The sequence below is a fragment of the Lissotriton vulgaris genome, chromosome 6 (genome assembly GCF_964263255.1).
Source record: "Lissotriton vulgaris chromosome 6, aLisVul1.2, whole genome shotgun sequence".
NCBI lineage: Eukaryota > Metazoa > Chordata > Amphibia > Caudata > Salamandridae > Lissotriton > Lissotriton vulgaris.
The window spans coordinates 409,691,280-409,712,828 of NC_141694.1; the positions used below are offsets into that span (position 1 = coordinate 409,691,280).

General features: G+C 44.3%; 1 protein-coding gene across 1 annotated transcript in view; it reads left to right on the top strand.

Moving 5' to 3' along the window:
• Positions 1-21,549, top strand: part of LOC147707391 (1-acyl-sn-glycerol-3-phosphate acyltransferase epsilon-like) — a 396,055-nt gene that overhangs the window by 271,708 nt on the left and 102,798 nt on the right. The window contains exon 6 of the mRNA XM_086926419.1: positions 642-803. Within this exon, the coding sequence (XP_086782545.1) occupies positions 642-803 (162 nt within the window). The remainder of the gene's footprint in view (positions 1-641; positions 804-21,549) is intronic.

Here is a 21,549-nt window from a genome sequence, read left to right on the forward strand (position 1 = left end):
TAATAGCATAGATTCAGTGTACGCCCGATAGTTGGTGGAGGGATAGTCTAAAGGTTTGTTATTGGAAGCAGCCTGCAGACCAACAGCAATGGAGACTCAATAAAGCTGGCCTTATCCTTGGTAAATATATTGCCTTAGCCACCCCAGATAGCCGTAGCATGATTGATATTTATTCCCACGTATCATTCACACCATGATATGTGTACGAGTTACACCAAGGCATAGGCATGCTGGGAGTCCACAAGCAGGACTGAGGACATTTACATCGTAAATATACTTAGTTTGGCACACCTGTGGCGTGAGCATGGTTTAATCAAGACTCAAGCTGCCTGTACTCTCACCACGTTTAATAATCTGGTGCTGTTAGAAGCCATCTCTTTAGAGACTGAAAACCAGGGCACATGGAGTTTAAATGGAAGGTAAATGTAGGTGTCGCCCCAAGGTACCACCACCACCAGCAGTGAGTGTTGCATGTCCCAGGACCCATGCAATATAAGACTTTTCGTCTGGTGGGTAGTGTATTGCCCTTTGATTTTCTACGTTTGTGGATTCTTCTTGTGACTCTAAAGGTATATATGATTGATTTCAGATTGTATTTTTTTTCCAGACTCACGTTGTTAAAATCATAATTTCCTTTCCAGGGCTGGCCGTCCTGAAGCATGTGCTCACACCCCGCATAAAAGCTACTCATGTTGCCATTGATGCAATGCAGGAATATTTGGATGCAGTCTACGATGTCACGGTGGCGTATGAGGGCACGCTGGACTCGAAAGGGAATAGAAAAGAAGCACCTTCCATGACAGGTAGGATTTACCGCACTGAGACGGAGTACATTACCTACATTTTTTCAAAGCAAACATGTTTACATTTTCAAGGTGGAACACTTTATCATTTCATAATGTAATAAACTACAGCTAAAAGTGCATGCTATCGCAATATATTTTTACCTATAGTGACTATACTTTTAAAAATACTTTATATCGTATTTTAAGAAGAAAAGCCTAAAATAATGTTTTGCCAAAATGCCAATACATAGGGTCCGTTACATTCTCAACAGCTTCATGATATACCACAATATCTTGTGACATCATGCATGTGGTATAGCACAGTTGGACTAGTCCAGGGTAAGCCAGCTGCTTACAATAAGTAACCTTTCATCCATGCTTTCGACTAAAAACATTAATCCTACTGTCACCCGGTCAGTCGCAACCTATCCATCGACCCCAGATCGTCCTAGATATTGGACAATCGCTTCAACAGAACCCCTTTCAGCTCCATGCTTGAGCACAGGTCTGCACTCTTTGACACCTCGCAGCTGCCAGACAGTCTGACTAGCTCTCTTGCGGCTCTAAGGGCTCACAGGGGCCTACCGTATTTGCAGAACATTTTCATCCCCAAATCTCAGCAGTATGAGTTTTGCTTCCAGGTGTACAAGAAGCCCTGAAGCTGCCATCAGTTTCTCCCTCCCTCATCCCAGAAATCTTGCACATAGCTTAGTAAAATGCCCCATCAGTTAGTGTCTCCGGCACAAATTGTTTGGTGTGGCAATATTCACTGGCTGTGAGCATGCATAATAAAACTTGTGTAGTATTTTTATATTTTGCTAGTTGAAACCCATAACAGAGTGCCACCTACCCTATAAAACATCTGTGCTTTTTACCAGTCTGTCATCAGTTTCACCCAGGTCCTCCCTTCCTCACTTCAGCAGGCATTCTTCACTTTAGGGAACACGATTGCTAAGGGTTTTTATAGATCTAATATGGTCGCTATTCCCAATTGTTCCGCCAATACTCTATTTTCTATGGAATGGAACAGTCCAGTATCATTGCAGTTGGGCTGCAGAATAATAGCTTTCAAAGTTAGGGGCCCCCAGACCCTCCCTACCAACCAGAAGACACAGATCGGCCCGTGCCACTCTTTGTCAACCAGTGCTCCAAAGTTGATCGCACAATAAATGTTGATTTATATAGCGCTTACTACTGTTAATGAGGCGTCAAAGTACTTTTTCAGCAATTAGCAAGCTACTCTGGAACCTATAAAGGATTAGGGGTGAATTAGTATAGTGAAATATGAAAGTAATTTGAGTGATGGATATGTTAGTTATTTGGATTGAGAAGGATAGTGGTGGGATAGAAGAGGGAAAAAGGTTTGCATTTATATAGAGCTTACTTCCCCTGATGGGGTGTTGAAGCGCTTTCTCGACAAGTAGCACGCTACTCCGGAACCCATAAAGGATTATTGGTGAATTAGTTTAGTGAAAAATGTAAGGAATATGAGTGATGATATGTTAATATGTTAGTCAGTTATTTGGATTGAGAAGGAAAGTGGAGGGATAGAAGAGGGAAAAAGGTTTGAATTTATATAGCGCTTGCTAGCCCTGATAAGGTGTTGAAGTGCTTTTCCAGCAAGTAGCATGCTACTCCAGAACCCATAAAGGATTAGTGATGAATTAATATAGTGAAATATGAAACTAATTTGGCAGGTGGGCATGTTAGTCTGTTATTTGGATTGAAAAGGATAGTGGAGGGATAGAGGGAAGGATTTAGAAATTGTTTTTTTGGAGCTCATAGCAGTAGTAGTAGGCTTGGGATGAGTAAAAGGGAGACGGAGGGGGAAGAGTCCGAGGGAAGGGTTTGGAAAGGATTGGTTGGGAGATCTGAATAGTAAAGAGGTATGAGATGATGCAAGGAGAGGTAGAGTAGGGAAGAGTCTAGAAAGGGTTAGTTTGGGGATCATAGTAGTGCCATGGGATTTGGGATGAATGAGAGTGGAGGTAGAGGATAGATTTATAGAGGTATAGGGTGAGAAATCGAGTAGTGCATTGGAAGGAGTAGTAGAATGAGTTTTGAGATGAGGCGGAGAGTTGAGATAGAGGATATATTGAGAGCGGTAAACGGTGAAAAATAGGTTAGTGCATTGAATAGCCTGAATTAGAAGAAACATAATAAATATATAGATACATAAGTACATGGAAGGTATATATATCCATAAGGAAGGTAGTATTTGTAGATTAAAGATACATTTAATAAACTCCGGCTTTCAAGTGTTGTTGTACTTTAACCCCTTCCACGCTCATGACGAGCTGGGCTCGTCATGGTGTAGCCTCCTCGCACGCTGATGACGAGCCCAGCTCGTCATGAAACAATGTAAAATAGCAATTTCCAGCACAGGAGGGAAATTGCCTTAGCAGCTATGGAGTTAAATTATTATTTTTTTTTTAAATAATCCAATAGCAAAGCAATTGTAGATCAATCGTTATGATAAAAGATTCACTTATTTATGCAGTCACTTATATACATGTTAAAAACATAGAATAATCTAACTATCAGTAATATGTACATTTGTTAAGCAGAACTAACGAATATCTATAATTTTAAAAACATTAATTATTAATCATGGGCGGAAAATCCGTTCTGCTCGCGGATTTTGCGGATTTTCGGTAAATTCACAATCCGCGAGATTCGCGAATTTCCCGCAAAATCCGCGAGCGGAACGGATTGGGTCAAAAGTTCAAGCTGACTTTTGTAACTCTTTTAGAATGGCGCCAGCAAGCTGCCAGAGCCATTCTAAAATTGTTACAAAAGGCAGCTTCAACAGGAAGCTCTAATAAAGTAAAGCAGGTGCTGCTCAAATTCAGTTACACAATCATTAATCACCCCAAACTTGGAGTGATTAATGATTGTGTAGCTTAATTTGACCTTCAACTCGAGCACCTGCTTTACTTTATCTAATAGTGCTTCCTGTTGAAGGCATCTGCAGCTATTTTAGAATGGCGCTGGCAGCTTGCTGGCGCCATTCTAAGTGGGGCTGAGGGCAGAAGGGCACAAAAGTGGGACAGAGGGCAGAAGGGGACAAAAAATGAGTGGGGCAGAGGGCAGAATGGCACGGAAACGAGTGGTACAGAGGGCAGATGGGCATAAAAAACGAGAGGGTGGCAGTGATTAACCAGGCAACAAAAAAAACCCAGCGAAAACGCAAAGCGCCTCGCAAACACCCGCGAACACGCAAAGTGCCGCGTGAACACCCGCGAATTCGCAAAAATAAAAAAATCGCAAATTCGCGCGAATTTGCGAATTTTGCAGATTGCGAATTTGCAAATTCGCGGATTGCGAATTTGCTAAATTCGCCCATGCTTAATAATTGTACATGTTCATACAAAGCAATACACATATCTATAGTGCAAATAAATGCTTATTTACAGAGGTGTAAGGGAGGTTGTCAAAATAATATACCAGACAAAGTAGCATAACCAATTTGGATATTGCAAGGCTCCACATAACAAAAAGTGGCAGCCTCCTCCAGTATGCCACCTGTGCTCTAAGAGAAGTCCTTTCCCTCCCAAGGTAACCTTCGCATATGTCCAGCAGAGAATTAAATATTTGTATACCAAGGTATCTGAAGGAGTGGCATTACAACTAGGTTAAACCTCCAATGATGATGTTGTCGAAGGTGAGCATGGCCAGGCTTAGTAGGAATAGAAATGATTTAGCACTGCTAACAAAGGGGCCGGAGGGAGGAGCTACGCCAGCAAACAAGATGGCCGCGTAAGCTCCCGGCTCCGCCGACCTCCGACTCCTGCAGAAGATCCTGTTATTTATCCTGTTTTTGCACCCTGCCTCCGTGTGTATGAACCGGACTGGAATTTAATGGTGCAATCCTGAGATTTCTACCAGTTTGGTAGACAAAGATACGTCGTGTGGCAGTTTGAGGCCTAGACCAGCCTGGAAGCCGGGGTCTCGAGTACTGGCCCTGCCGGGTTTCAGTTGAACAACATCGGCTGTAGTTGTGTGACAGGGTCCGGTCTACCGAGGTGAACATTTTTTTTTCTTGGACCAAAGTTGACGATGGTTGGCTGAATTGGTGAATATCGAAGTAGGGGTGACGACGCACAATTGGAGCAGTGGACGGGGGTCCCTGTCCCGGTGGCCCGGTTAGGGCCCCGCCGGTGTTCGCTGGGTTGGGATCTCCGCCGGCGGTGGCTGAGTTCGGATTGTTATTGTCCCCAACGATAAGTTCCCCTCTGAAGTCATCCGTTCCGCATCCACCTATTCCCCCCCGGGGAAATCGGGCTCTCTGGGGAAGCGAATATGACCGAAACTGAGCGAGATGTTATGGAATGGACTGAGAGTGACCCGTCACTACGAACTGTGTTGGCAGCCTTAGGGTCACTTTATGTTTGCGTTGAAGCCCGCATCCATAAAATGATAGTGTTTTTGTCTGGAACTGGGCAGATGGGACCGGACCCTGGTCCACTACAAGAAACAAAACGGCTCGAGATACCCAAGATGGCCCCTTGGATGGAGGAAGCAGACCCCGTACTATGGGAGACATTGGAGCCTCTGACCATTGTTTTGGGTGCTGAGAGCAAGCTTGATGCCGCAATTGGATTGTCAGGCCTACGATCGTTGCCGACTATGGAAGGGCAACCTGATGCTCCCTTTCCGGAGACTTTTGATGGGAACTGTTGTTGGTTTGAAATTGCGTCACTCCCCTATACATCGGCACCGCTAAGATGGCGGACGGAACAACCTTGGGAATCCATGACAGTGTGGGGAGTCTTTGGACTTAGCGGAGTTCTCAACACTTTCATCTCTCTGCTTCGTCTCGGTTTGAACTTTGCTACAGCTTTTTTGTACATTGACTATCATGCGGAAGCGACAGTTTGTCCGGAAGGGGCGTACATGTTTGATCGGAAGGGTCAAGGATGAGATTGTGTGATTGAGTTTGCCATCGGGTATTACTGGACACGGGGTTTGCAACCACGATGAGTTCGGGAGGTTGGGCGGTGTTTGGAGTTTCCCCTGTTGTGCTACGTATTTGCAGCTTAATAGATTTCGAGACCTTAGTCTGGGGATTCTTGGCTTTGGCGGGGGAGCGGAGACCGGGGGGATGTATGAAGATGCCCTCCTCCATTTTCTACTTTTAGTATTTAGTTATTTGGGGCGACAGGCACACTGCTAGTTGGGGTTAGGCGATAGCCATATGCAGGGGTGCAGGGTGGGGGGATGGGTTTATTGTTTTGTCTTCTTTTTTGTTTTTATGGTTTCTTTTTTTTCACACTCTCTCTTTCACTTTCCTTTTATAAGTATAGTTGGCGGAACATCCTGACTTTGTTGGTATTCCAGTATCTGGTGCTCTTGCTTCTTCTATTATCCTGATTTCATGGGTGGGCAGACTCTGAGAGCTTGCGCTTAATGTGAATTGTATATTGTACTGTGGCACATCCTGTTTCTCATACATTGGCGTAGGCGTCTCAGCCATTTTATCACTGCTTAGTATCTATCCTGTATCTACATCTGTTCGCCTTATTATTATGTCTGAATATATGGCACCTGATATGTCTATTACTTTGTTTGTTTTGAAACTAATAAAAAGATTTACAAAAACAAACAAAGGGGCCGCAGGCTGCTCGGACTATCTCAAGAGCACGAACAATTCTGTAATGGTAGTGTTTTATATCTCTGAGGAAAAGCATGAAATTGTCTGCGTAAAGTATACTGTGTGTGTTGTACCTATTATAGGAATACCCCAGTCTTGACTCCCCACTTTCATCTGGATTGCAAATGGTCCCAAGGCCAGCAACAATAGAAGGGGAAAAAGATGGCAATCCTGCCAATGGCAGCTGCTACTTAACAGGGGTGGCGGCAGGGGGGGAATGAAAAAAAATATCACTTATTTGCCGTCTGCCTCGTCTTGGTCCTCTTTCATCATCGACTCCTAAAAGCAGGAAGCACACAGGCTTCCAGGCTCCCTTAGCTAATCATGACGCTGCCGTCATAAGCATGACAGCAATGTTGTGATTGGTCTGAGCGCCTTGTTTCAGCACTCCAACCGGGACTGGGAGCCTGTGCATGTTCTCCAGGCTGGGCAACACAGCCGGGTAGAGAAAAGACTAAGTCTGCATGACTGTTTGGCCGGGCCAACACGGCCGACCAAACTATCATGCGCACGTTAAGAATGCCCACCACTCCAACCCACCCCCCAGCTCTGTCCAGCCCAGTCGCGCCCGTATCTAAGCCAGTATGGAAAAATAAAATAATAACGTTGCATTATTATCATTTTATTTTTCATTTTTTAACTGCTCACTGACCAGTGGGGCATTGCTCCTCCGCCTTAGCATGGAAGCAGCCGCTGACCACTAATTAGTTCCTCTACCGACCTTAAAACTGGTTGAATTGGATTTGCTGAGATGGACCCATATCACAAGATCAGCATAAAGTCGGCTTCTTAACCTCATGATTCCACATCCAAAATGTTAATCTGGCCAGCACTTGAAAAAGGTATTGCAGTGCAAGTGTGTCAGAAACCTTCTCCAGATCCAAGACCGGGAGGCGGCTCGTGGCCACGCTGTCTGTAACGTTTCCGTAACACTGTAAAGCCTTCTGATGACGAGAGATGTACTGCAGTTCTGGCCAAATTTGTTTTGGTCCAAATGATTTTTTGTCGGGTGCCAGATTGTCAAGCATATTGCTGACAATCTGTGGTGGTCTGTCAGTTGCCGTGCTCTATAATTTGCAATAGAACCTGTAAAGAATCTGGGTGTTGTACTGGTGTCAATATTTCTTCATGGAGCAAAGTGATGGGCAAATGTTTTGTCTCGTTATTGATTACACATTCTAACAGGCATCCCGATTTATCACTATCCGAGTGGGCGTATGCAGTGTAAGCCATATAATCTAAACAATTCAGTTTTTCATGTAGCCTAGCTACTTTTGTTGCAACTCCTGTAGGGACTCAGTGCGAACCTGTTAATAACGAGCTTAGGCTCTATTTCAGTGTAAGAAGCCTTCACATTGGCTAAATCTTTCTACAGGATTCTCCAGCTGCCTGCAGCTTCCTGAGTAAAGTGGTCCTAGACCACCACCTTAAACGCCTCCTTTCACAGACCCTGGAGGAGCTGAACCATCATTATTGGTCATGGATTTGGGAAGCGAGGGCTTCACGCAAAGTGAAATCCTCCTATAATGAGACCTGGAGATGCATATTCAGTGTTGTTGGGAGGGCCATTTCCCATTCTAAAAAAGCAGCTGGGAAATATGATCGGAAATTGCCCAGCCTAGATAATCAGTGGATAATATTTGGGAATGAGGGCTGTAGACTAGACTGTTCTGTCCAGCTGGACATACAAATTGTAGGTGGTCGAGAAGGAGTAAAGCAATGAAGCAGGGTTATACAGACACCACACATCTGTCAGTGCCCACTGTTGTAGCCAATAGGAAAGCAGGGGGGTCTTGTTGTGAATGGCCAGAGTTCGCAAGAGAGAAACATGAGATCTATCAAGCAACATATCCAGGACAGCATTGACTTCCTCTCCCAGCACCCATAAAATATGTGTCCATTGTGTCAGGTGAGAAGACAACTGATGTAGGAAAGCCTGATGTTCTCTGTGCGGCGTGTAGATACTCTCACTTACTATTGGTTCCCCATCCAGTAGAACAGGCCTACCCTTCTTTTTAGCTATTACTGTGTTTACTGCAAAGGGTAGTGCCCATTCTCTTTTCTAGATGAAAGTGCCTCTTGAATATGTGGAGAAATCAGTAGTATAGTTGTCCTGCCAGCGCTTTTGGAGTTTCACTCCTTCACCTGCGATAATATGGGATTCTTGCAATAGGGCTAGCTGTGCAGTCCTACACTACAGAAGGGAATGGATTTTATATTGCTTTGTTGGATTTTCAATCCCCCTCATGTTCCTTGACAATATGTTATAACTCAGTGATCACGCCATGGAAAATGCTGTGGTTTAGGCAGCTCTGCCCAAATGAGATCCCTCTGTCTTTACCCTCACCCTCATTGGAGCCATATCTTTCTACTAATAACATCACCCACTATGATATCTCAGCCCTTGACATGAGATAGCATTTGAAATCAATTACAAACAGAAACTGAATGAATCAGGAGGTTGGATGGAAAACAGCTGCCCAATTTAGAATTTCTTGAGAAGTAAAGGAAGCTCTCTGGGGTGCAAATGGGCAGGTCATCTGGAGAGCTCATATCAGACACTTTTAATTGTGTCATTGTTCTTACCAGAGTACCAAGCGAACGGAGTCCTTGGCAATGGAATGAAAGGCAGACTGATCTGGGAGTGGCCTACAGAGTCACATCAGTGCTGTCCGGATTATTATAGAAGATAGAGTGAGGGGTCTTCCACCCGTGCGACACCAAGCCGCTCCAGGGAAGAGGCATCATCATCCAAATGTTCAGAGTTAGAAGCCACTGCCTCTCTTACTGGGCCCTGGAAGAAGGCTGCTGCTACCAATTCAAGTTTTTTGTGCTTCTTATGCTTCTTGTGACAAAACCACCGTAGGGGATTTAGTTCCATGTTCTTGGTTTCTAATGCCTCCTAGACAGCAAGTCTCCAACATTAGCAACAGTTTTTTCTCCCTAGAAGGAAAGGGAGTCATAGGCCCTACCACAACTGCAACATGCTGCTTCCAGTAGCAAACTTTAAAACCTCTTTAGTGAACGTTGCACATTGCTACTCTGTGTGTGCTTTTTCATAGGGGGGCAGCAGCTTCAGCCTTCTCTTATAGTCCTAGACCTAACCTTGAGGAGAGGAGCAATGGTGAGTTCTGTCCCTAACCTATTTTCTCTATTAGCCTTTGCAAACAATTATGTAGCACTGATTCATAGGCTAGTAGTTACCTAAAGCTGGGGGCACTGACTAGAAGCCAAGGATCGGTAGAAAGTTGTGCCACCTGAAAAATCAGATCACCAACCAAGTTAGACCGAGAAACTTATCTTAGTCTTTTATTCTAGAAGTTCTACAACTGGTGGTAAATAATAGATGTGATGGGGGGGGAAGGGGGGGCGTAAACAGCTCTGTTCAATCGAACAGCTTGGTCTTGAGTGTCTTCCTGCAGATGTTCTTGGGGGGGGGGTGCGTCTGATGTCGATCGGGAGCTCGTTCCAGGTCTTGCCGCGATGTTGGAGAAGGCTCTTTCGCCTGTTCTGGCTCTACAGATGCGCGTGGTGTCGACGCGGACGAGGTTGGTGGATCGGAGGGTTCTCCTGGGTACGTGGAAGGAGATTCTCTCGTTGCGTTGAGGTATTGGGGTCCGATGTTGTGGAGGCATTTGTAGGCATGGGTGAGTATCTTGAAAGTGACTCTCTTCACAACGGGGAGCCAGTGGAGGTTCTGTAGGTGTTGGGTGATATGTTTGTGTCAAGGAATGCCAAGGACAAGTCTGGCTGCGGTGTTCTGTATGGTCTGGAGCTTGCGGAGCAGAGACTTCTTGATCCCGGCATAGAGGGTATTTCCGTTGTCCAGTCTGCTGGTTATAAGTGCGTGGGTGACTGCATTCCTTGACACTGGGGATCTATTTGCAGGTCTATCGGAGGAAGCGGAGGGTGTCGGATCATGGAGAGGGAGGAGTAGAGTACGATGCCAAGGTTTCGGCCGTGGTTCATGGGGGTTGGGGTGCAGAGGGTAGTGGGCCACCAGGGAGGCGGAGGGTCTGAGGGGGAGGACTTCTGTCTTATCAGAGTTGAGCTTCAGGCAGCTGTTACTCATCCAGGATGCGATGTCCTTCATTCCTTCCTCGAAGGTGAGTCTGGTGGTGGTGGGGTCATTGGTGAGGGAGAGAATGAGCTGGGTGTCGTCAGTGTAGGATACTATGCTGAGTCCATGCTATCTGATGATGGCGCCGAGGGGCGCCATGTAGATGTTGAAGAGAATGAGACTGAGTGATGATCCCTGGGGTACTCCGCAGATGATTTCCGCTGTGCAACCTCGCAGCGGCTGCCATTAAATTGGCAAGGGACGTGCAGCTGGGAAGTGGGAACTAGCAGGGTTGAGGGGCTCTGGGGCAGCAGCAGCGGGGTGAAAACGGGCACGGAGCCACGGCCTAAATAAGGCACAAGGCACCACAAAACTGGCAGGCAAAATAACAGAATAAGCCGGCACAATCACAGGAATAACAGAATAGACAAAAGGAGAAGAGCGGACACAATATCGGGCCTGGGGAAGCCTCGAACACTTCCTCCTGGAGGTCAGCAGCGGAGGTACAGACGGCGGAGCTGCTGGGGAGAGCGCAGGTCTCAGACCAGAGTTCAGAGGTCTGCTAGCGCTCCTCCGCAGCGGCCATCATTAAATAGGGGAGGGGGAGTGACGAGCAACTTGGAGGCGGGAAGTGGCAGGCGAAAGGGTCTGTGGGTGCAGCAGCAGCGGGGAGAAAATAGGAACAGAGCAATGGACTAAATAAGGCACAAGGCACCACAAAACTGGAAAGCAAAATAGCAGAATAAGCAGGCACAATCACAGGAATAACAGAACAGAAAAAATCAGAACGGCAGAAGAGCGGGCACAATACGGGCCGGGGGCAGCCTCAAACAACTCCTCCTTGCGGTCCTGTAGGTCAGCGGCGGAGGCATAGATGGCTGAGCTGCTGGGGAGAGCGCATGGTTTGGCAGTTCTTAGACCGGACATCTCAAGTTGAGGAGTGATGGTGTTGGGAAGAACAGAGCTTGCACCATACCTGGAGCCAAACCAACATTTTCCATATTCTGTACCCTGCTGGTTTGTTTTGTCCTTATCCTTTCATACAGTTACAGGGCCTCTGAGTTACTGGCACTTATCCAACCTGAAAGTGAAGCTCCTTTTTGTGCTGCAGTCTTCTCATCCTGGAAAAGGGCATTGACTTTGTCTTCATTTTCATTCAAACATCACACCTACACAGCAATATGGCACAGACTTAAAGGAGAACAATACCTCCGTTAGGGTGGATTAAATAGATTTTCAATATAAAGGTCAGTGTGCACCTTCTTTAGGGTGCACCTAGTGTCTCTAGTGGATCCCACAATGTCATAGGAAAGTCGAATAAGTACAGAATGGCACAATCGTTTGCACAATATGGGGGGTTTTAAGTGTCCATCACCACTTCAGTCTTCATAAGGTCTGATTACTTCCTTACAATGCAAGGCTTCTGGGAAGGTGTAGCTCTATAAATAGACATTGAAACATTTCTTCCTTGAAGGACTGGTCAAAACCACTGGTCAAAACCTGTCATTTGTTTGCTATGGACTAGTTCTCTTAAGATGTGGCCAGCACCAGCTTTAGATTTATCTTCCTAAAGCCAGTAGAGGGAGAAACCTTGTAGAAAAGGAAAGTTGATTCTCTTTATGGATCCGGCTCTAAACCATCTCTAAACTTGCAGCCAGAAAAGTAGTGCAGACCATGCAAAGGTTTTGCCTCCCTGTACCAAGCTGAAAATTGTCCAACGTATCTTATTGTAAAGTCACACACCCATGCATTAGAGGCAAGAAGCAAATGACCTAGTAACAAATTTAGCGAATGTTTTAATCATTATAGAACATTCCATAGCCGTTAGGTTCTGTGTATCTTGTTGATTGCTCGCAACTCATCATCCTTTCTGAAGATTTGAACTTGCAGAGCTTCCTTAACTAGAGAGAGACCTTCGCACTGAGCCATTGTATGCCACAATGCATCTGTGCTTTAGCTGTTCATGACTCTACAGTCAGTAGACACTTTTCCGGACTAGCATTTAAGTGCTGATTCAGTAAGGGCTTTCATTTGGGATTGTTTGTAAGATTCAGAAACATTCACAAACTAAGCGTAACCTGGAATCGTAAAAAGTTGCTGTTATTGGCACGAGTCACATCTTGTTTTAAAGAATCAATATTTTTGTATTAATACACAAGTTTGGTACTGCTGCAGTTTTGCACAACTTAGTTTCAAGGTAGTGGAGTCAAGGTGTTCACAGCGTACTGGCTAGTTGTGGTAATAGGGAAGATACAGTATGCCGACACAGTAAAAGCTTTTGGAGTATTCACAAACCTTCCCAAGAGAGTTTCACACCTATTGTACACATCTAAAGATGTGTAAGTGTTTAACTTGAGCATGAAGACATCGACACCCTCCACGTTTCATGGTGATACAGATGGGAAATAAGGCTTTATCCCCTAGAAAATATCTTCAGGTGGAAAAGAGAAGAGGGTGTGTAAATTGGAAGTAACTGTAAACCATCAAATTGCCATTAACAAATAAATTGCCAGTCTAGAGTTTGGTGTGTACGTGGAACTATATAATTTTCATGTATTTCTCTATGCTTGTGCTTCTGAAATTAGTGGATAAACTGACACCGCTTATATCTCTTTGCCCGCTAATTTAACCTGTGCTGTACATGTTATCTCTGATGTTTCAGCTGCATTGTTTTTAATCCTAACAATTGTGAGGTAAGTGGCGGTGAACAGGGTTCATAAAATAGCAAAATGTACTCTAAAAATTGGGTAGGTGAGTTTGAAGAATATTTTCAGATTTGGCTTACCCACACTTCCATATTATTCAGTCATCAAATCGAATGGAAGAAATCCAGGTCTCGTATGAACTTTCTCTGAAAGTGACCACTATAATCAGAATAAGTGCCATTACCAATACTATTATTTTCTAGTTTTGAAACGTGCCATTTACAGTGTGATTGTTTGTAGGCCAGTCTGAGTTAGATTCACAACATAATGCATACAAGACAACACTCCCTGAAATAGCCAAGTAGTTTTCATGTATTAGTCTGTTTTGAGAGCTAGAAGAGTAGTTGCCCTTTCTGAACATGTCATTTTTAGGTCTTGACTAGGCAGCGCATGTGTTGTCTCGCGAGACTTGGTGTATCTACGGTATGGGCTTTTAGCACACCCATCCATTTTCATTTGTTCCTTCATGTGCCTTTTAAAAATTCCTTTGTTTTTGTTGGTGAACTGTTAACATGTGTCCCTCCTATTGCTGTTATGGTCACGCCCTGGAAACTGCCTGTTACATGGTTCATTTTACTATAGCCATATGTTTAGGTTCGGCTCTACCTTTTCTTTTGCCGTGGCTTGTTTGGCTTTTCAATTCAATTTATTTATTATGATTTAGAATTCCGCAGAATTCCACATAAAAATACATCTTAAAACACAATTCATTCCTAGAAAAATTTCCAATATAAATTCAAGTTGTCATTTTCATTTAAAAGCGCGAATAAACATAGCAGTAGCAGTCGATCTTGGAATTTTCAAATTCTTGAAGGGGTGAACTTTAAATTATCGAATTGTCATACATGAATTCTTACTAATTTATACGAGTTTCTAATCTAATACTATACTTTTCTAACAGCACAGCCGAGGGTTGCAAACACGTTCTTATCTTTGGTTTTACGAGCACTTTGTTAGCTGGAGGCTATGTTGTTTTTCATCCTACAACCTTTTTGATTTCATTAGCTCAAATGTCCAAACCTTACATAATATACTTACCTAATGGAAGTGTAGTTTAAGAAGATGACCAACAGTAGGATCACCCTTATTTACATTGTGCTTTTGACAGCATGATTATTTGGATATGATTAAAGAGGTAAACATGCTGTTACTGCTCTGTTTCATGAAAATGGAAGCAACTTTAAGTTGTGTGCTTTAAATTTTTGATGCTTTCTTTTAGGTTTCAATCATTGGTGAAATAAAACTAATATCAAGGGATGCCTCATTGTACTCTTCAAAGGCGGCATGTAATGTGAGGTTACTTAACAATATATCCTGCAAGTAGACCGTGCAACTCCATCTCCGCACCACTGCTGCATCACCTCAGCATTAGTTCAGTACCACTTCAACAGCATTTCAGCAGCACCACCTGAGCTTCACTGAGCAGCACCTAAGCTCTACCACAACACCAGCACAGCACCACTCAGTCCCAGCGCAGCACCACCTCATCACCTAAGCACCAGCACACTATTACCTCTGCCTCAGTGTAGCACTGCATCCTCTGCATCAGCTCAGCACCACCACCTCTTCATCACTCCGCGTCACCACAGTAACACTAAGCACCACTGCCTCATCTCCTCAGCATCCCTAACACCAACACAGCACCACCTCAATATCAGCACAGCACCACCTCAACATCAGTGCACCACCACCTCAACATCAGTGCACAACCACCAGCGCAGCCACACCTCAGCACCAGTGAAGTTCCACCACAGTATCAGCGTAGCACCACCTCAGCAGCAACTTAGCACCAACTCAGCACACCACCTCAGCATCAGCACAGCACCATCACCTGAGCACCAGCGTAGCACCAGCTCGGCATCACCTGAGCACCAGCACAGCATCACCTGAGTACCACAAAAGTATCACTTAGCACCACATCAGCACCACCTCAGTATTACTCCGCACTACCTGATCACCACCTCTGCACAAGCATACCACCACCTCCACACCAGCGCAGCACCACCGCAGCACCACCGCAGCACCACCTTAATATCTGCACAGCACCGTCTCAGCACAGCACCACCTCCGCATCAGTGTACCTCAGCACCAGCACAGCTCCCCCTCAACACTAGCGCAGCAGCAACTCAGCACCACCTCAGACTCAGAGCAGCATCACCTCAGTACAACTCCACCTGAACACCAGCACGGCTCCACCTGAGCCCCAGCGCAGCACCAACACCACAGCATCACGCGGTACCAGCATCTCCTCTGCATCACTCACCACCACTGCACCCGCACCTCAGCTTCAGCACAGCACCACCACTGCATTAGTGCACCAGCGCAGTCCTACCACAGCATGTTGAACTCAGCACCAACGCAGTACCACTTCAGCATTAACACAGCACCACCTCAGCGCCAAATCTGCAACACTCATCACCTCCGCACAAGTACATCACCACTTCAGCACCCCGTCAGTATCACTCAACATGTCAGCACCAGCATAAGCGCAGCACCACCTCAGCATCAGCACAGCACCATCACATCATCAGCGCAGTACCACCTCAGCACCAGCGCAGCACCACACCAACATCCACACCGCATAACTAGGCACCAGCACAGCATCTCCCCAGCATCACTCAACACCGCCACAGCACCACCTCAGCACAGCACCACCACTGCATTAGTGCACCAGTGCAGCCCAACAACAGCACCAGTGCAGCACCACTTCAGCATTAACACAGCACCACCTCAGCACCATCGCAGCACCAACTCTGCATCACTGACACCACCAACGCATCACTCTGCGCTACCTCAGTATCAATCAGTACCACCTCAGTATTACTCAGCACCACCTCTGCACAAGCACACCACCACCTCGGCCACCATGTCAGTATCACTCAACACCACCTCAGGACCAGTGCAGTTTGAGCACAGGATCAGCTCAGCACCATCTCCGCATCATCGCAGCACAACCTCAGCATCAGTACACCACCACCTCAGCATTAGCATGCCACCACCTCAGCACACTCCCACCTGAGCATCAGCACAGCACCACCTCAGCACCAACACAGCACCACCTCAGTGCCAGCACAGCACCACCACATCTGCACAGCACCGGCGCAGCTCCGCCTCAGACTCAGCGCAGCATCACCTCAGCACAACTCCACCTGAGCACCAGCTCCGCTCCACCTGAGCACCATGACAGCACCATCACCACAGCATCACTCAGGGCCACCACATTATCGCTGAGCACCAGTGCAGCATCTCCTCAGCATTACTCAACACCACTGCACCCGCATCACCACTGCATCAGCAGAGCACCACCACTGCATCAGTGCACCAGAGGAATCCTACCACAGCACCTTGAACTCAGCACCACTTCAGCACCACCTCCGCATCAGTCGGCACCACTTGAGTATCACTTAACAACACGTCTTAGATGATAGGGTAGTATACCAGACTTTGTATTTTCTGTGAACATTGCTTTATGGCATTGTAGCTGTAAGGAAGCATGTTTAAGGAATTCCCCCAGGAAGCTGTTAGGGTCTTTAGTCTTCTTAGGCTTTTATAATTTTCAGGGCCTTCCAAAACTCCATTTACTCCGGAAGGGGAGCCTCAAGGGTGTCATGGTTTTCACTGGCTGGAGCAGGGATTGGCAGTTCCTCAAACAAATGGTTCTTGTGTAGAAGGATTTGTGCTACATAGGAATTTCCTATAAAAATCGACAAAAGCCTCTGCAAATTTTCAGGTGCTTGTGACTATTTTCCCATTCAGGTTTTTCATCTGGGCAGTTCTCTAGCATCCATCTGCCAGTTAGCCAGAAAGCAAAGCGAATTGCCTGATTTCGCTCTTATAATATAGATACTGCCCTGTGAAGCTAGTTCTAGATTGTGTGCCACATCAAGTGCAAGTATGTGCAACTTGAAGTTGCTTCTTGGTACCTTAGTACTTGCGGGTCTTTCGGTCTAGACCTATTCTCACAATAGCTTTAGTGCTGTCCCTTCCATTTCCACTCCTTGCTCTATAGCGTGCTCTATATGATCCCTCAGATCAGTGGTTTGTACGCCTCCCATAATGTGCTCTGATTTGCTACTGAACCAGTATTTAATTGGAAATAGTTTTTGGTTTCTTCTGTAAGGAATTTTGGGAACTTCCCTTCTACAAGCCAACCTGTGTTTATTCACAAGATCCAACTAATGGTAGCACTAATGGTAGTGTGGGTGTCTCCTTGGGCACAGATGTATAGGTGCTGTATTTTAACAGCTCTGTTTCAATGATGAGTTATGTGAAAAAAGTTTCAGTAGATATTTTTTATCTTCGTTTAGTACATCCAAAAGAGTAACAACACTTCTTGACTCTCAGTATTGTATGTCATACAGTTTGATGTTCATCAATCAATAACAACGTTAATTTGCTTATTCCCAATGCATTTCGGCATTGCCTTCCTCAGGGGAATATCTATTGAAAAAATAAACCTAAAACTAATTCACTGATGCGAACACGCCACTAAATTGTATCCACCACCATGGAAGTGCTAGTGTATATGATAACTAATCAAATGTGAAAGTTAGACCACCACGTGGTTTAAAAAGAATCAATGGAAACTAACGAGATTAGAGACAAAAAAAGTGCTTCGAGTGGTGTTTAAAAAGTGTCTCAAAAAAGATTTGCAGTCAACATTGAATGTTTAGATGTGACTAGTTAAAGCCGTGCTTGGGGCGTGCAATAGGGTGTCGGAATTGTCGCTTAGTAATAGATCTAGTTTGAAGGTGTCGTAGCGTCCATTAAACATGCAGTAACTATGGGCTGCTACAAGGAAATACGCTTACCGCATATAATAACGCTGCAGAGAACTTTTCTGGGGTATCGTCGACCCGGACAACACAGATACTTCCGAGTTCCGCAACTGGAACGTGTGACGTGTATCAGCGGGGAGTGTATGGTTAAGTACGTGCCTACCGTAAGCGGGTGAAAAATACACCAGTGTTCGTAACCAAATAAAGTAAAAAAAATAGTGTGTGTGCTAGTAACGGTGAAACTAACAATTGGGAAAATAAAATGTATCACAAATATTCAATGAACACATATTAAATTGCAAAACCAGCGACAGTCATGTGAATGGCTTAAGAAATATCCAAAAGAATGTCTATTACAGGTAACATGTAAATTCAGTCCTTTCGTTCATCCCATTCGGTTTTAAGGTTTGGAGATGATAAATTCAATAGTTTTCACGCTTCAAAAGTGTTTTCTTATTGTCTCTTCCTTCAGATCTTTCAATGATTTCTAAAATGCATGCTTTAAGCTGGCTGACTTGGTGATTTGCTTCAATGAAATGAACTGCTACAACAGATTTAAGTGCCTTAGCCCTGATACTACTTTTATGCTCATTCAACTGTACTTTAAACTTTCGTTCAGTTTGACCAACATATACCATTCCACACGGACATTTTAGCATATATATGGCGTTGGTAGTTACACAGGTGGCATTCACATGTAACGGTATCTTGTGCCCCCTCATGGGGTGTGTAATACTGTTACCCTGTAGTATATTATTGTAGGTATTCAGTTCCAACATGGGACTGTTCGTTTATAGGTTTGAATGGCTCTATCAGTAGACGGGTGCTTAAGAATTTCACCAATGTTTTTAGCCCTGCTGAATGCAAAAACTGGATTCTCGCGAAATATGTTATTAAAATCCGGTTCAGTTTGGAGAAGAGTCCAATGCTTTTTAACGATTTTTTTGTATTGAGTGCTAACAGTGGAAAATGTACTGACACATGTAATTTTGAGTTCTTGAGAAGTGCTTTGGGTAGATAGAAGTTGCTTGCGATCTTTCGAGTTAGCACGTTCCAGCGACTTTTTCAAAGTGACTTCGGGGTGTCCTCTATCACGAAATCGCTGCATCATTTTCACTGATTGGGTTGTACATTCCTTCTGGGTCCGAGACAATTCTTTTAACTCGTAACAGTTGTGAATATGGTAAGTGCTGTTTCAAGGCCTGGGGATGAAAACTCTGGTATGCTAGCATGTTGTTACGGTCAGTTTTTTTTGTGAATAAGTTTGTTGTGAATCCCATTTCTGGTTTTTGATTGGTTACATCCAGAATGTTTATGGCATTTTGTTGAATTTCATGGGTGAATTGTATTCGCTCGTCCACCTTATTAAGATCCATGATGTTTTCTCTCAAATGATCCTCTGTACCTTTCCACAAGATAAAAATATCATCTATATAACGTAAATATAGATGCGAGTGGTTTTTCCATTTCGGAGACTGAAGGATGTGCTGATTCTCATATTCATGCATAAAGATATTAGCATATGCAGGAGCTACACTGTTTCCCATCGATGTACCACTCTTTTGGAGGTACCACTGTTCTTCCCACTTGAAATAACTGTGCATTAAGGTGAAATTTAGAAGGCTTAACAAGAATATTTTCATAGGTTCCTCATATTCCATCCCAAGCAAAGCCTTTTCAACTGCTTCTCTGCCTAGTTGGTGGGGTATTACAGTGTATAATGATTGAACATCAATGCTGCACATTAGTATATTCTCATCTTTTGCAAGTTGTACATTGTTTAGTTTATTAAGAAAATCAGTAGTGTCCTTTATGAATGAACCCATGCTTTGAACAAATGTTTGTAGATATCTGTCCAATAATTTACCAACCGGCTCATGGAGACTTTCACATGTGGATACTATCGGACGGCAGGGTGGTCTGAGAGGATCTTTATGAATTTTAGGAGTCATATAAAGACTGTGATATTTAGGGTTGTTCGTGGTGAGATATTTCTTTGTTTTTTCACTGATTGTTCCATTGTCCACAGCTTTTTGTACAATTTTGTGGAGAGTCTCCGGAATTTCTGCTGTAGGATTGAAATCTAGTAACATATAGGTGTTTTCATCCTGCAGGTGAGTTAGTACTTGTTCCTGGTAGTAAGACCTGTTAAGGATAACTAGTGCTCCTCCCTTATCTGCCTTTTGGCAAGTTATCCGTTTGTTGTTGGCTATGGTTTTAAGAATGCCAAATTCTTTATTTGTTAGGATCCTTAGTTTAGTTTGCTTACTGAAATTGATTTTGGATAAGTCTTGTTTCACTAGTTGCTCATACAGATCCAAAGTTTTATGACTTACAGGAGCCATAAACGTGCTAATTGTAGTTAGACCTTTTAATGGATCATCTACCTCTTATTTAGGTTCTTCCACTATATTTTCAAAGAAATGTCTCAATCTTAGTTTTTTCATAAATTTGTAGAAGCTTATGTGGAGCTCTAAAAGGTTGGTATGAGCAGTCGGTACAAACAATGTACCCTTTTGAAGGGTGTGTATTTCAACTTGAGACAACTCAACATCTGAAATGTTAATAACCAAGTTCTTTTGTGTTGTCCTTTCTTCTTGTCCTTCTTGGTGACATTGCGTGTTTGAGGTGGATCTTTTTCCTTCTCTTTGTTTGCCTCTCCCCTTTGATCTCCTGGGTCTTCCCTTTCGTTTGGGCTTACCCCTAAAAAAGGCAGTGTGGTGGTGCTAGTGGTGGCTTGCTGCTCTGCCTGTGTACGAGCTCTTCCTGATTTTTCTGAGGTATCTGTGTCCGTCGATGAAGTATCGGTTTGTGAAGTGTATGGGCGGTTCTGTCGTTTTTTAGCATACACGTCGGCCCACGTGTATACTTCGCCAAGTTTGTAATCAATAGTATCTCTGCGATACTTTCTTATTTTACGTTCATTGACCTCCTGTGTGTGTTTAGCCAGTTGTGCATTGACATCTTCCAAAATTTTGCTGTTTACATGGTCTTTTCCAATTCAGTTTTAACAAGTGATATTTCCTTTTCTAATTCCTCCAAAATATAAGATAACTTCTATTATTAGTAAGATGAGGTCCAAAGAGCATTTATTTAAAATTGCAAACCATTTATCTGTAAATTTCTTTGAGTTTTTACACAGGGAGGGTTTTAAAGAAATCCTCAGGCCCCGAGGTATCCTTTGTGCTTTATGATAACGTATCATGGTGCTGGCATGGAGGCGCTGGTTTATAGTTTTACGAGACCAGTATAAGAGTTGTTTAATATGTTGTTCTTTTGTCCTTGAAGTGGTGTATTCAACGCAAAAGTTTCAGCTCTAGATTCAGTTAGATTGGTTATTTCTTCGTATTGCATGATATTAGTTTGGGTGTGCTACAGTCAGGTGAGCAGGAGCAGGAGTATTCCTTGGAGCACGATATACCAGCAAGTGTTGATTATCCACTGCAGTGCAGAGTCAAATCACTATTCTATTCACAAGATCCCCCATGACTCCCTGTGTGCTTTCCCAAGGGTCAGTATCACCAGAGAATGGTGTGAGATTCCGCAAGGGGGACTGTTTGCCCCACAG